The 14026-nt window shown below is 35.8% G+C and overlaps 2 protein-coding genes and 1 non-coding gene across 3 annotated transcripts; 2 read left to right on the forward strand and 1 right to left on the reverse strand.

The window, feature by feature from the left end:
- The first annotated feature begins 1018 nt into the window (after positions 1–1018).
- Positions 1019–8456, forward strand: LOC109008040 (ras-related protein RABH1b-like). The gene is made up of 6 exons (XM_018987981.2): positions 1019–1373; positions 2711–2781; positions 6110–6198; positions 6470–6581; positions 7610–7700; positions 7918–8456. Exons 1-6 carry the CDS (start codon positions 1257–1259, stop codon positions 8062–8064), a joined length of 627 nt encoding a protein of 208 aa, XP_018843526.1. The 5' UTR covers positions 1019–1256; the 3' UTR covers positions 8065–8456.
- Positions 8457–10491: 2035 nt separating this feature from the next.
- On the forward strand, positions 10492–12281 carry LOC109008039 (probable purine permease 11). The gene is made up of 2 exons (XM_018987980.2): positions 10492–10819; positions 10967–12281. Exons 1-2 carry the CDS (start codon positions 10783–10785, stop codon positions 12100–12102), a joined length of 1173 nt encoding a protein of 390 aa, XP_018843525.2. The 5' UTR covers positions 10492–10782; the 3' UTR covers positions 12103–12281.
- A 425-nt stretch (positions 12282–12706) lies between these two features.
- Positions 12707–12868, reverse strand: LOC118349494. Its single transcript, XR_004802451.1, has one exon. It is a non-coding gene; the product is annotated as a U1 spliceosomal RNA (small nuclear RNA).
- Positions 12869–14026: the final 1158 nt, after the last annotated feature.

Here is a 14026-nt window from a genome sequence, read left to right on the forward strand (position 1 = left end):
ATAAATATTACACTAAATACAATCTTGGTTTTCCACTAAATTGTAGCCCTTAATTAATCCGACAAAAGAGTTATCTTACTTATAAATTGGTGAATAGATGTATTGTTTGTCTTAAAATCATGTCACAACAAATTAGGTCTCGTTTGGATAGTAAGATGATTTTAGACGAAAGTTAAAAATTAAATAAAATGTTGTTATAATATTATTTTTTAATATTTTTATTGTCTTGAGACTTAAAAAAGTTGAATTGTTTATTATATTTTGTGTAAAAATTTTAAAAAATTATAATAATGAGATCAGATAGAATGAGATGAAATCGTTTCTACATCTAAATTGGACTTAAATGTACAAATTGTTTTTTACTAATGTAACAATCGTTTCACATTAGCGATATATTTTGTGCGTAGATATGCAATTTTATTTACAGGGCTTTTCGATAAGAAATATATCTCGATAGGATAAAAGTGATGATCGAGATTCCTCTACCCATCAGAACTCAATCCAACTAAAATCTCTCTGATAACAAATATAAATTTTTTTTTTTATAAATTATTTTGTTATCAGAAATGCTTTAGGATTTGAATTTGAGTCACAAATGTTTTTTTTCTTATTTAGTGATTAAGAAAGTATTTTTTAATGATGATATGAATTTTTTTTAAATATTTATAATGATTAAAAAATACATAAAAAAAATAAATAAATTATGTTTACCTTTTCGGTAGATTCTCAAATTACATCTCTCGGAGGATGTAGCAGTACTCAATATAGATTTAAAAGAATCAAGAATTTAATTGCCTGATAACATATGATCTGATTTTTTAAATAAAAAATATAGGTTGAAAATCCTACGCCCACTTTATCAAAAATAAAAAATAAAAAAAAGACTCGAGAGTATCATTTCAACGGATTAATGTAAAAATGGAAAGAAAGAACAGGGTTTTTAGTAACTGTTGTATACTCCGTCCGTTTTAAGTATTTAAAGTATACGAATAAAATAATATTTGTTCCTTTTATTTTTTCTTTTTCACGTTTTGCCAAGAAAAAGAAGTGGCACCGGCAATCGGCATGTAAACTGTGCCAGCCCAAACAAGAGGCATGACTCGGCCATAATTTCCCTTTCAGTATATTCGCCGAAACTCAGATCAAATATCAAAAACCCAACCAAAAACCAGACCTTTACAAACCCTGAGATTTTTGTAACAAAAAATCTCTCTCTCTCTCTCTCTCTCTCTCTCTCGGATCTCTATAAAAGAGAAATGGCACCAGTGTCAGCTCTAGCAAAGTACAAGCTGGTGTTCTTGGGGGACCAGTCAGTGGGTAAAACCAGCATCATCACCCGCTTCATGTACGACAAGTTCGACAACACCTATCAGGTTAGCTCCAAAACCATCAGATCCCTCTTTTCAATTTATCAGATCACAGTTTGCTCTATGTTTCTGGCCCGTGATCGAACATACAACTTAATCTCTGCGCTGTTTGATCTGTTTGTTGCTAGCTTTCTGCATTTCTCGTTTCTGGGTCTAGCTCTGTTTGCTTTGTTATGTTGTTATTTCTTTGTTTTTTGAGTTGAAAGGCTTGCCATGTATTGTTTTTGGTTTTTAGGAAGCTGTAATCGATCAAATTTTAATTGAGTTCGTTTGTATTTTTTCGTAAACCAATTATCGACCCAAATTGAGAGTAAAAAATTATGACGTGATAATGAATTTTGGCCAATGACTACTTTTGGGTAGATAATAATGCATACGCCACGATGATGGATGCGCAATTATAGGTTCTAGCCAAACATTCCCATTAAGCGATGACTGAAGGGTATGTAGGGGCTTCATTTTTTGTTTTTCTTGAGATTTTGATAGATCTTTGAAATGGTTTATTTATTGGATGAATCAGAATGTCAAAGTAACGTACATTACTCTGTCTTCGTTCGGAATAACAAATCAATCAAAATGACAATGGCTGCCTCAGCTACGCATGGTGCTGTTTTGCTAGATAGGATGTGTGAGCATGATAAATAATTTATATGACCAGTGAATGAACTCTTGAAAATTTAGAGGTAGCTCTCTTGAAGATTTAGAGGTAACTTCAACTTTGAATGATATTAATGAGAAGTTAAATGTAATGTTCTAACATATTAGTATTAATCCCGACCAATTCATTTCTTTTAGTCAGATCTATAGTCTAGCCACTAATTCTATAATACATAATTTAGTTCAATAATATGTACCTTACTGAAGCTGCCTTCTTAGCCAGGAGCATAACATATTAAGAGAGGTATTTTTTAAATAACTTTCTGATCATCTGGTGCTCAGGGTCGTTTCACAATTTCCAAGGTAAGACATGACGTAGGATAAACCACATTGGAAGTGCTCATTTTGAGCCTTTAAGTCCATGATAAATGGTTGGTTATATATGCATGCTAGCTATTGAAATTACCATATATTTGAATATGGTAACTGGTGGTGCTGATAACTGTTACATTATAGTACTTTTGTATGCATTGCAAGCTCCATTTATTGTATTCCTCCAAAGATAGAAGTTCAGTCTCCTGCAGACAAATACCTCTTGTCATTATTGTTCCTTCCTTCTTCTCCTCTCTCTCTCTCTCTCTCTCTCTAATTGAGGTGGCCATTTTTTAGTTTACAATTTTTTTCTTGAGCTTACTCGCTGATGTTTAGTTAGAGTCAAACTAATTTTTTTTTTTCCTGATTGTCAGGCTACAATAGGTATTGATTTTCTATCAAAAACTATGTATCTTGAAGATCGAACTGTTCGGCTGCAGTTGTGGTAAGATTTGGCAATTAGATATTAGTTAGAGGTTTATTCCATTTCTCATTTTTTTTTACCTATCAAAAAATTGTTTCCTTGGACTTCATTGCTTGCTTTTATACAATGAGTAAGCAAACCTTTTACTCAAAATAAGGGTTAACAAAAAAGAATAATAATATGCTGAGCTCATCAGGTAAATGTGTGATGATGGATGGAGGATAACTGACATTATATATTTCCATATACCATTTGGAAAGTTTTGCTGAATGTAAATGGATAATGCCTCATTGAAATCTTTTGTAGCTTATATTCCGTACTGGATGTTTGTACTTGATCTTGTGCTTTTGTCTTGATTAAGGGAAAAGGGGTTGTACTATGTTTGGTGGATGTGATTGTTAGCAAATCATGTTGATTGCTAAACAACACTTCGTATGAAACTCCAGTATTTATTCTGTATTCTGTAGAGATCTTTGCTTTAAATGCTTGGAACTTTTTTTTGGATAAGTAAACAATTGTATTAAAAAGAATAGACATAGCCTAAGTACACAAGATGGTATACAAGAGGTGACACCTATCTAGGAAGGAGAAATACAAACAAGAAAATCATGAAAATCAAGGCTGTTGAAATCAACAGTTTTGACCCATAAAAATAAGGTTTTAACAAAAAGTACTATAAGCTCTTCCAATGAGCGCTCATTGTCTTCAAACGTCTGGTCATTACGCTCTTGCCATACACACCATAGAATACAGATAGAAGCTATCTTTCACACAACTGTGATTTGTAGAAGAGGCTCGCTTTGGAGCGGTCAGTCTGTTATATAAGGTTTAACAGCCCCCAAATGAAAGACTGCAACGTCAGAAACTAAACACAAATTTAACCTAAGATCATCACACCCAATCAAGAGTCCTGAAACACATATGCCTTCAGCCCTACTATCGTCCAAGTCGCAAGAGTCGAAGTTCCAATGTACGAAATTGCCCCCAAATTCTCGTTGTTTGTCGAAACTCTCCACCCTCCCTGATCTCATCCCCTTCCTCTCGCCCCCCACTCTCTGCGCTCCCTCTCTCCGTCGTTTCTCTACGCAATTTTGGTTTATTGATTCGGCCCTAGAAGACATAATTTAGAGTTTCTAGTCAAATTCCATAGCGCAATTAAATGATTGAGAAAAACGCCACAATAAACAAAATAAAACTTAAAAAAACACTTCTAGAATCAAATTGAGCTAAACCAAGCTTAAGCTTACTTTTAGTTTTAATAACCAAATCCTAACAACTTCACATAAAAAAGTCTAGAAAAATCTTTAGTGCACACAATTTCACAGTAGAATCTGCCGACAATCACATATAGTAATGTGGCCGATTTTACATGGACAAGCCAATTCTCGTCGAAGCAAGCTTTTCCACTCCAAGACGGGAACTTGACGTCAAAGTCTCCCAGATCGACATCGTTGATAATTTGAGGAAGAACAGTGGAGGAGAACTTAGAGAGAGCGGAGTTGATGGGAAAATTGTGGATTCAAAGTGAGAAGTCGAGGGGCAAGAGGAAGGGGATGAGATCAGGGAGGGTGTGTGTGATCCCCTGCAGTGGGGGCACGTCCTAAAATTAATGAGACGCCTACGTGGCACTCAGTCATTGGAGGGCTGTTTTTTGGAGATAAACAGCTGACCGGTTAGAAGATTAACTCTTTGTAGAATACCACCTAGATTTGTCCAGCTGGCTAGAAGCTCAACCACAGTGGCAGGCATAACCCAGGCTAGCTCTAATCTTTTGAATACATCTTCCCCCACTCTAGCAACCTCACAATGCAGTAGAAGATGATCCACAGTCTTCCCACTTTTTTTACACACACAACACCAGTCCACTATAATCACCTTGTGTTTCCGTAAATTATCCATCGTCAAAATCTTACCCAAAGAAGTTGTCCAAACAAAGAATGTCGCTTTGGGGGGCGCATTGTTTCTCCAGATCTTTCACCATGGAAAGTGATTGTTATGCGATTGTGTGAATGACTTATATAGAAAGAGCGAACCGAGAATGTACCTTTTCCTGCAGGTACCCGCCACAACATGTCAAATCCTTGGGGGGCTTGGTTTCATGGAATACAAGAGTCTAAAGAGATCCTCAAAGCTGTCAATTATCCAATCTTGGGCCACCCTGGTAAAGCTCACATTCCATTGGACTAGATCACAAGCTATCCCCATAAGATCGGCCACTGATGCTTCCTTCTCACATACGATCATGAAAGCTGAAGGGAAGGAATTCTTGAGGGCATTATCTCCACATCATAAGTCGAACCGGAATTTAATTCTAGAGCCGAACAAAAACCCCCCACCCTCTTCTAATATGATTCCAAACTCCCGCTCCACACACTCCATGTACCTCCCTAGTGCTCCACCTCCACCACAAGCCTCCATACTTGGAATCAATCACCAATTTCTATAGAGCTTTCGGTTCCATATTGTATCGCCACAACCATTTCCCAAGAAGGGCCCGATTTAATGCCCATCCCACCAGATAAAATTGAGGAGCACACCTTATCCCACTTTACTAGATGGAATTTGAATTCATCCCCAATCCACTCTAGAGGAAATCCCGATGAAGTTTCTCATATGGGTTGCCACACCTTATCCAAAGGAACTTACTTCTTCACTTCTTTTACACATCCATTGAAGAAATACCATTAACAGATGCATGCAAAATATATCTTAGCTTCATTTTTATGACCTTTGAATTTTTTGAGTATTATGTTTTTGTTAAACTTTCGTAATATTCCTCTATTCTGCAGTTGATACTTGAATTTCGCAATATTCCTCAATTCTGTGGTTGATACCTCAATTTCCATTGGTAACTGAAATAGCATTTAGAACTTCATAATTGTGCTATCTTTCCTAGTATAATCAATGTTATTCACCTACATCAAATTTTACAATACTTTCTTTTTCTCCATTTTGTGTTGCTAGAGAGATGAAACACTTTATTCCCCGTTTATATATGCCTCATCAAATACTTTTCTAGCTGCCACAAGGTTTACTTTTGCTCTCGCTAAAGCTTGATTTGTGTTGTTCCCACAAATTTGAACTTTCAATTTCTATTAAGTATATCGAAGTTTATTTTCTAGCACCATGCATAAGAATTTACCCAATGCTTGCTCAAAAAACATATTTGTCTGGTGAATAATGCTGAAACCATGGACTTACATTTTTTCTTGATTCATACGTATTCCAGCACGTTGATGACCATTATCATGTGATCGGAAACACTTTATTTTTGTATTGTTGACTCTTAAGAATATATATATATATTTTCCTGTGGAGTTTGATCCTTTTTTATGTTATATGAGGGCAGGGATACTGCTGGACAGGAAAGATTCAGAAGTCTCATTCCAAGCTACATTAGGGATTCATCTGTTGCTGTCATTGTGTATGATGTTGCTAGTATGTATTTTGAAATTTGACATCCAGTTAGTTATTTGCTTGATTCCAAGTGATTTATTCCTGCTTGTATACAACTATTATTATCTTTTTGACTTCAAGAATGATCAAGTCCCCGATGTGGTACTTGCATCATATGTACTCTCGTGATATAGCAGCATCCAGGCTTCCTTCTTAGTCTTGTTGATACCAGTCATGTTTTGGCTTAGTTGTTTGACCTTGTTGCTGGAATGCTTAATGGATTGTTGACTATTTCAGTGCTCTATGCTTTTAGGCCGGCAAACTTTCCTAAACACTTCAAAGTGGATAGAAGAGGTTCGCACTGAGAGGGGCAGCGATGTCATCATTGTCGTTGTTGGGAACAAAACCGACCTTGTGGAGAAGAGGTAATAGTTTATTAATAGGTAGATGGTTTATATCACGTGTTTGGCTAGACTGGGTTCATGGTGAATTTTCTGTCCTATTTTAGTGTACCTTTTATGGTATGTAACATAGTTGATAAAATTAGGGTGCAGATATGATTTGGGTCTAAGAATGTTGTCATTAGAAATTTTCTATTGGAATATTGGTTGAATTTGTTCCTCTGACATTGACATCAATAGCGTAGGATAACATAGAAATTGAATAGTACCGTCTACAAGTGTGTGTGTGAGGCACACTCTATAGACTTTAATGGGCTACATTTTAATGGATTTCTTGTATCTCTTTCTCTGTCTTAATAAGTGCCTCTCTTGGATACTTATGTACTTGGATTGTGCCTTTTGCACTTCCTAATTTAATTTTTATTACTTATCAAAAAAGAAAAATTATATATGGTGGGCAAAGGTTATGGGTATATCGTAATTTTAGGGCTTCAGTATGTTTGGGAGAATTAGTAAGATTTGAAGTTATGGTGACTTCTAATGATACTAAGATGTGTTAGAAGTTGCTGGAAGTTATGAAATATTTTGCAGTTTTCTGAATTATGATTGCTCTTAAAATTTTGGATGGTAGAACCGTGATTGCTCTTCTTGATATTTTCTTTTGTTAATTATTCCAAGTTCAAATTTGTTTGTTGCATTTTGCTGAAGAGTCAAAATCACAACTACTCATAGTTTACCGTACCACTCCAAAAATGTAATAGTTGAGTGACTAGACCCAAGAAATTCGCCATGCTTAAGTCAGAACTAGTCTTGCCAGACATCATAAGTTTTATGTAGGTATTGTTTCCTCTCTAAGTACGATATCTCTTGTGTGAGATTTACCCACCATCTGGGGCAGCTTGAGATCTCTTGGTTGAGATTATCGTGCGATGCCCAAAATGAATCAATGGTCTTTTATATTTTACTAATGATACTTTTGGCAAGTTCGTCAATTTTGGTGTTCAATGTGCTTGCGTTTTACTCACATTAATCTCCTGGGCTTAATTCCACAGGCAAGTTTCCATAGAGGAAGGAGAAGCCAAAGCTCGTGAGCTAAATGTCATGTTTATTGAAACCAGTGCAAAAGCTGGCTTTAATATAAAGGTATACCTCTGGCTTGGTGCCCCCTCTTCATGCATCATTGCAAGCATCTTTAGAAGTTCATTCAAGTCGCATTAATTTTGGTGTTTTACTTCTTTTGATGATTCTCAGAAAAAGTAAAGTGGGTGGAGTCCATTAATCAGACGCAACCAATTTTAGCTGTGAAGCTTTTTTGTTTTTAGTTTCTTTGAATTCATTGTACTGATTAACTTTTGTCCAGGCATTATTTCGGAAAATTGCTGCTGCCTTACCGGGAATGGAGACACTCTCTTCAACAAAGCAAGAAGACATGGTTGATGTGAACCTGAGGTCTACTGGTGGTGGTGCATCACAGTCCCAGCCCCAGTCAAGTGGATGCTATTGTTGAAAATTGTGCTCTTTTCTTGCCTTTTGGTTTCCAACCATCTTTGCTCCAGATCTGTAAAGGTTTCGTTAGATTTCCTCTTCCTTAATGTACTTGTTGTGGGTAGTCTTTCAACGCGGCGCTTTTGAAACTCTCTTAGGAATACATGGGTCTGAAGAGCTAGGAGTAGAACTATGATCGTGGAATATGCTGTGTTGATTAGATGGCCGTAATCTGTGAGATGTGTAGTAAAATTTACTGACTTGAATAGATTTTGGTATTTACCCATTTCTGCTATATGTACTGAGCACATTCTAAACTGCTTTTTGGCTTGTATACTAGAAGTTTTTGAGTCGGTTCCTTTTATATCAGAAACTGGAAGTTGTCTGCAATTATTGTTACCTGCAAGATATTTCTGAAATAGATTTTCATTCTGAATTTGATGAATTAGGTCTAATGCTCTATCATCTGATAAAAAGAGAGGCATTCAAAGATATAATTCGCTCAATATTAATAGCAACTGATAGTTTATTTGGAATTTCTTTTTTGTGTGCGAGGGAGTTAATTTAGGACCTATGTTTTTCTTTTTCCCCAAGGGGATGTATTAAAAGTCACTAGGAGCTGGTGTTGTGGTGGTAGGAGTACTCCAAGAGGAAGTGGGTTGTAGAGAGGGCATGTGAGACGGAGGAAGCAACTCAGAGAGTGCAGATACAGTGATAAAAGTACGCAGGCAAATAGCCTGAAGAGAGGGAAAAAAAACAAGAATTTTGCTACCTACATTGGAAACATTCTTAAGACTAGAATTGCAGGAGTGCAAAGCAATGGCAACACTGCAGTTCCAAGCTATGAAGAATGGAAGAAAGTATTTGGATAAAAAAGTTGTAAGAAATCTTGATCGATTGGAACTCCTCTTTGATCTAAAGCTAAAAGGCCAAGAAAGGTATGATTATTCTCGGATCTCTGATCCTACTTTATTGGGAACTCTTGCTCTGTTGTGTACCTTGTTTAATCTAAGTGGGACCATGCATCTAGTGCCACTGCTCAGCTCTTCTGCATAAGCTGCACTGTGCAGCAGAACAACTCCTGTTATTCCTGTCTTGCAATCATTCACAGGACATCTATTTCTTTTTGAGTAGTGATACACCTACAACACATTTTACAACACATTGTACAACAATGTGTTAAATGAGGGGTATTATTGTAAAATCATCTTATAAAAATAAGATGATTTTACAATAATACCCCTCATTTAACACATTGTTGTACAATGTGTTGTAAAATGTGTTGTAGATAAATCATTTTCCTTTCTTTTTTATTGCATAAGGGCTATTCAGAACAAAAGCAATTCTGAATGTTGTTTGAGGAGGTTAGATAAAATACTCCACCTCTAGCAATGGCATCACGGCATGCACTTATAAAAAGCTGTATTAATAACAATGCATAAGATATTAAACTGACAATAACTACTATGCTATATAATACTAATAATAGTCAAGAGGGCAGAGACTATTAAGAAAGCTATGCCTTGTTTATTCTTTCTCTGTTGTTTATAATACAAAGCTGCTCCAAACCCTTTGTGATCTTTGACTGATGTGGGGAACAGTGAACACCTGAACTTTAATTTTTTTTGACCAATTGGAGCACCGTTGATTTGTGAGCATAAAAATACCACATAAACAACTATACTTATAATTGTATCTACATCAAAATGGAAGTCATCCCAAATATGAATTACTTCATGGTGTTTTCCTCAAGGCATAGCTTTAAAAATGTGGAAATCACCCCAATTTTCCAAGTCTCTGCAAAATGGTTCATGTTGGTTTTTATTCTGCACCCATGGTGACTTTCGCAACAACCTCCTCCTAAAGATTAAAGTTGGGTAGAGAAGTGATCTCAAATATTTTGTGAATAGTAATAAAAAAAATAAAATATTGAATAGTAGTAAAAAGTAGATGAAAAATAATGATAAAATAATAAATAATAGTTGAGTGTTCTCATAATACTTCACTACCCAAACGAGCTAAAAAGATTGTATTACAAAATCATGATGTCTTTTAGCAAAGAAGTAAGAACTAGCTCTTACTGATTGGCCTCTTGCCATCTTGACTTCAGCAATTTTTTCAACCAAACAAATCCCTCTCAAACCAAAACATCTAACAAACTTGGCACCTTTTTGTTAGCTTTATTAGACAATCCTCATCTATAAGCGGGAAAAAAAATGATTTTTTCTTAACATCTTATTATATGGTATTAAATAATTGCTTGACAAGTGAAACATATTAATTTTTTTTTTATTAATTTAATATCGTTTCATGGGACGATGAAAATATAGTAAATAAAAAAAAAGAGAGTAGTATAACTCCCAAGGGAAAATTGGCAAGCTAACCAATTTTGACCCTGTATTCTACAAGCCAGCTCACCTTGGTTTTCCGTGAGAGTCTGACACTCTTGTGGTCTCCAAACATGAGTCTAATGCATGTGAACAGGTTCCAAATGAGCGAAGGCCGATATCTGCCGTATTAAGTCAACTTTGGTGATTAGCTTCTTGAGTTTTTGAAGAGAAGTTCAGCGGATGAGTGCGTGCATAAAGTAGTGTAGATTGAAGCAGTTAATCTTGATTTGACCCTTTCAGAGGTCTTCTATAATGCTTCATCAAGATCGTTGTTAGAAGTACATAACAACAGAAGAAAGAGGAGCTAGCTTATATTTTTGTTGAGCTAGTCTGTAATTATCTGAATCTTGATGGAGGTTGCTCTCGAGCTGCAAGGAGAAACCCTAGGTCAGTCACTGACAAACTCACCGATTTATTGTTGAACAACATGCATATTTTCTACATCAATTTTAATCGTTTTCTCTGCACTGGGGGTCATGGTTACATGGTGAAAAACATACCATCTAGTTTCTGTCTCTATCTGTGTATGATTAGGTGATGATCGAGAGCAAAGCTCACATGAGGGAACCTCTTTTACCAAGCTGCTGCTACAACTTCCTAGGCTCAAACATTGTAAGTGGTGGCTTCGTGTGGCCACCTATACTCTCTTTCTTCTTGCCGGCCAATCTACAGCCACTCTCTTGGGAAGATTATACTATGATGAAGGTGGGAATAGCAAATGGATGGCAACATTTGTTCAATCAGCAGGCTTCCCAATTTTAGTTCCCCTCCTATTTTTGTTCTCACCATCCATGGCATCCACCTCAACCACTTCCTCAACCATTTCCTCTGCCACTGCCACACCACCACCTCTTTCGAGGCTCACTTTACTCTACCTCGCCTTCGGCCTCCTATTGGCAGGTGATAACATGATGTATTCATATGGACTCTTATACCTCCCTGTCTCTACTTATTCACTTCTATGCGCAACCCAATTGGCCTTTAATGCGATCTTCTCCTTCTTCCTCAATTCACAAAAGTTCACACCTTTTATTTTCAACTCTCTAGTCCTTGTTACCATGTCAGCATCCCTTCTTGCAGTCAATGCTGACTCTGAAAACACTGATGCTGGAGTCCCTAAAGGAAAGTATGTAATTGGATTCCTTTGCACTCTCGGTGCATCTGCAACATTCTCATTATACCTCTCCCTAGTGCAGCTGTCTTTCCAGAGGGTAATAAAAAGGGAGACCTTCTCTGCTGTCCTGAATATGCAAATATACCCGTCGCTAGTCGCAACATGTGTGTGTGTGGTAGGACTTTTTGCAAGCGGAGACTGGAAAGTCTTGGGGAAAGAGATGAAGGAATATGGAAAAGGAAGGGTATCCTACTTGATGACTCTGATTTGGACGGCTGTGACATGGCAAATTTCTTCAGTGGGGATGTTGGGGTTGATCGTTGAGGTATCATCTCTCTTCTCCAATGTCATTGGTACATTGGCTTTGCCTGTTGTTCCAATTCTTGCAGTAATATTTTTCCACGACAAGTTGGATGGGATGAAGGTGATGGCCCTGCTGTTAGCCATCTGGGGCTTTCTTTCTTACATCTATCAACACTACCTCGATGACTCTAAATCCAAGGCAAATAAAACCGGCAATGGTGAGCCTTCCGGGGCTGTCGTTGAGGTCTGTTAATGCATAGCTATTGAACTACAATTATTATAAGAAAAAGCTATGTAAAACCCAGGATTTTCATTGTGAAAAGGAAAAGAACTCTCTGCTGATGATGATTCTATCAGATACATTCCTTTCTAATTATCTGCTTTAGCATTTTATTCTATTCCCACCATCATCCAAGACCATGGTTATAAATAGTCAATGTGCCTTTTATGAATCAATTTCGCGAGTATAGCTGAGTATTATGGAAGATTGTAATTCGCACTTTGGCAAAGGAAGTGAGAAACATTATAAATCAGGTATTGAAGAATAACATCGGATTCAGGTTCTTCACCATGGTTGGACACTTTAGCAATGCTAGATATAGTTTTAGAGTGCACAAACACCGCGTATTCCTTTTGAAAAAGATTGAGATTCACTATTAAAAAAATTAATTTTTTCATGTGAACCCTATTTGTTCCCTATTCTCATCTCATGTAAACAATCAAGGAAGAGATTCTCTTACCCAGAAAAGATGGGTTGAAAAAACAACATATTCTAGACATCAAACGTAAACAACATATTCAAGATATCAAACGTAATATCGATCTTGAAAGAAAACCTTTTTGAGTTTGGTAAGTAGGCAGGGGCCGCGCGAACGCAGGCCCCCACTAGCACAAATTATGACGTAGGCTCTCCCACATTGGGGAGACCTTAGGCGAGCACCCCTCCTGCGTGCAATGGAGGTCACTAGCCTAGGCCATGGCCCTTCTCGATCGACCATCGACCCCGTCCAGGTAAGTACGTTTCTCGGCTCCCCTCTCTTCTCATTTCTACGCGCTGATTCCTACCTGTCCTTCCGTTTATTTCCGATGTGGGAATAGGTGGCTTTTCCCGTCTTGGACTTCCAGCCCATGCCTAAAAGTTGCCCAGATTATTTAATAAATGTATAATAAATACTCTTTCTTCATTTGAAGTGGATCTGGGCCTTTGTTGGGCTTCTTAAATATCTAATCGAGCTCAGTTTTTGTTCTTTATTCGGCCCATTCATCTTTTGGATAAGCAATTCAAAGTGGATTCCGCCAAAATAATATTCAAAGAGTAATGCTATAAATACTACATTCTCATTATACTTTTATCTCGCTGCGTAATATATGATATATTTATTATTATTAAATTTAATAAAAGATTATTTAATAATAATAAATATATCACATCTTATATAATAGAATAAAAATAAAATGTCAGTGTGGACTGTGGAGTATACAATTTTTCATAATCCAATACTAGGAAGGAGGAAAAAATATATATAAAAAAAATAAAATTGAAGAGGCATGGAGGCTTTAAAGAAGAAAACAATTTAGTAATTAAAAGAAATGCACAACCGTATCTATCACTGACGAAGAATCTAAATAATAGACTTAAATGTATTGTTATAACATATTTTTAATTTATTATTTGAATTAAATGATCTACTTTAAAGAATGGGAAAATTTGAGAAATAGAACAAAAGAAATTCTATTTTTAAGTCAGTGGATAGAGATTATATTTGAAAAATAAATTTTAAAATTTAAAATTTAAAATTTATTTATAAAATTTTTAACATTTAAATAATGTAAATGACGTGCTCTACATATTGATATGAATACGAGTTATTTTATTATCAAGTATGTGTGTAGAATACATTATCCTCATCACTTAAATGATAAAAAGTAAATTTTAAAATTTATCTTATAAATTAAATTATATCATATAAATATTTTATTAAGGCTCCGTTTAGATTCGAAAAGTATCTGATCTCATCTCATTAATATAATTTTTTTTAAATTTTTATATAAAATATAACAAACAATTTAATTTTTTTAAATTTTAAAATAATAATAATATTAAAAAATAATATTTTTTTAAATTTTACTTTTTATCTAAAATTATTTCATCATAATCTAAATTAGTGCTGAGTGTG

Source organism: Juglans regia, chromosome 9 (assembly GCF_001411555.2).
Source record: "Juglans regia cultivar Chandler chromosome 9, Walnut 2.0, whole genome shotgun sequence".
Taxonomy (NCBI): Eukaryota; Viridiplantae; Streptophyta; class Magnoliopsida; order Fagales; family Juglandaceae; genus Juglans; species Juglans regia.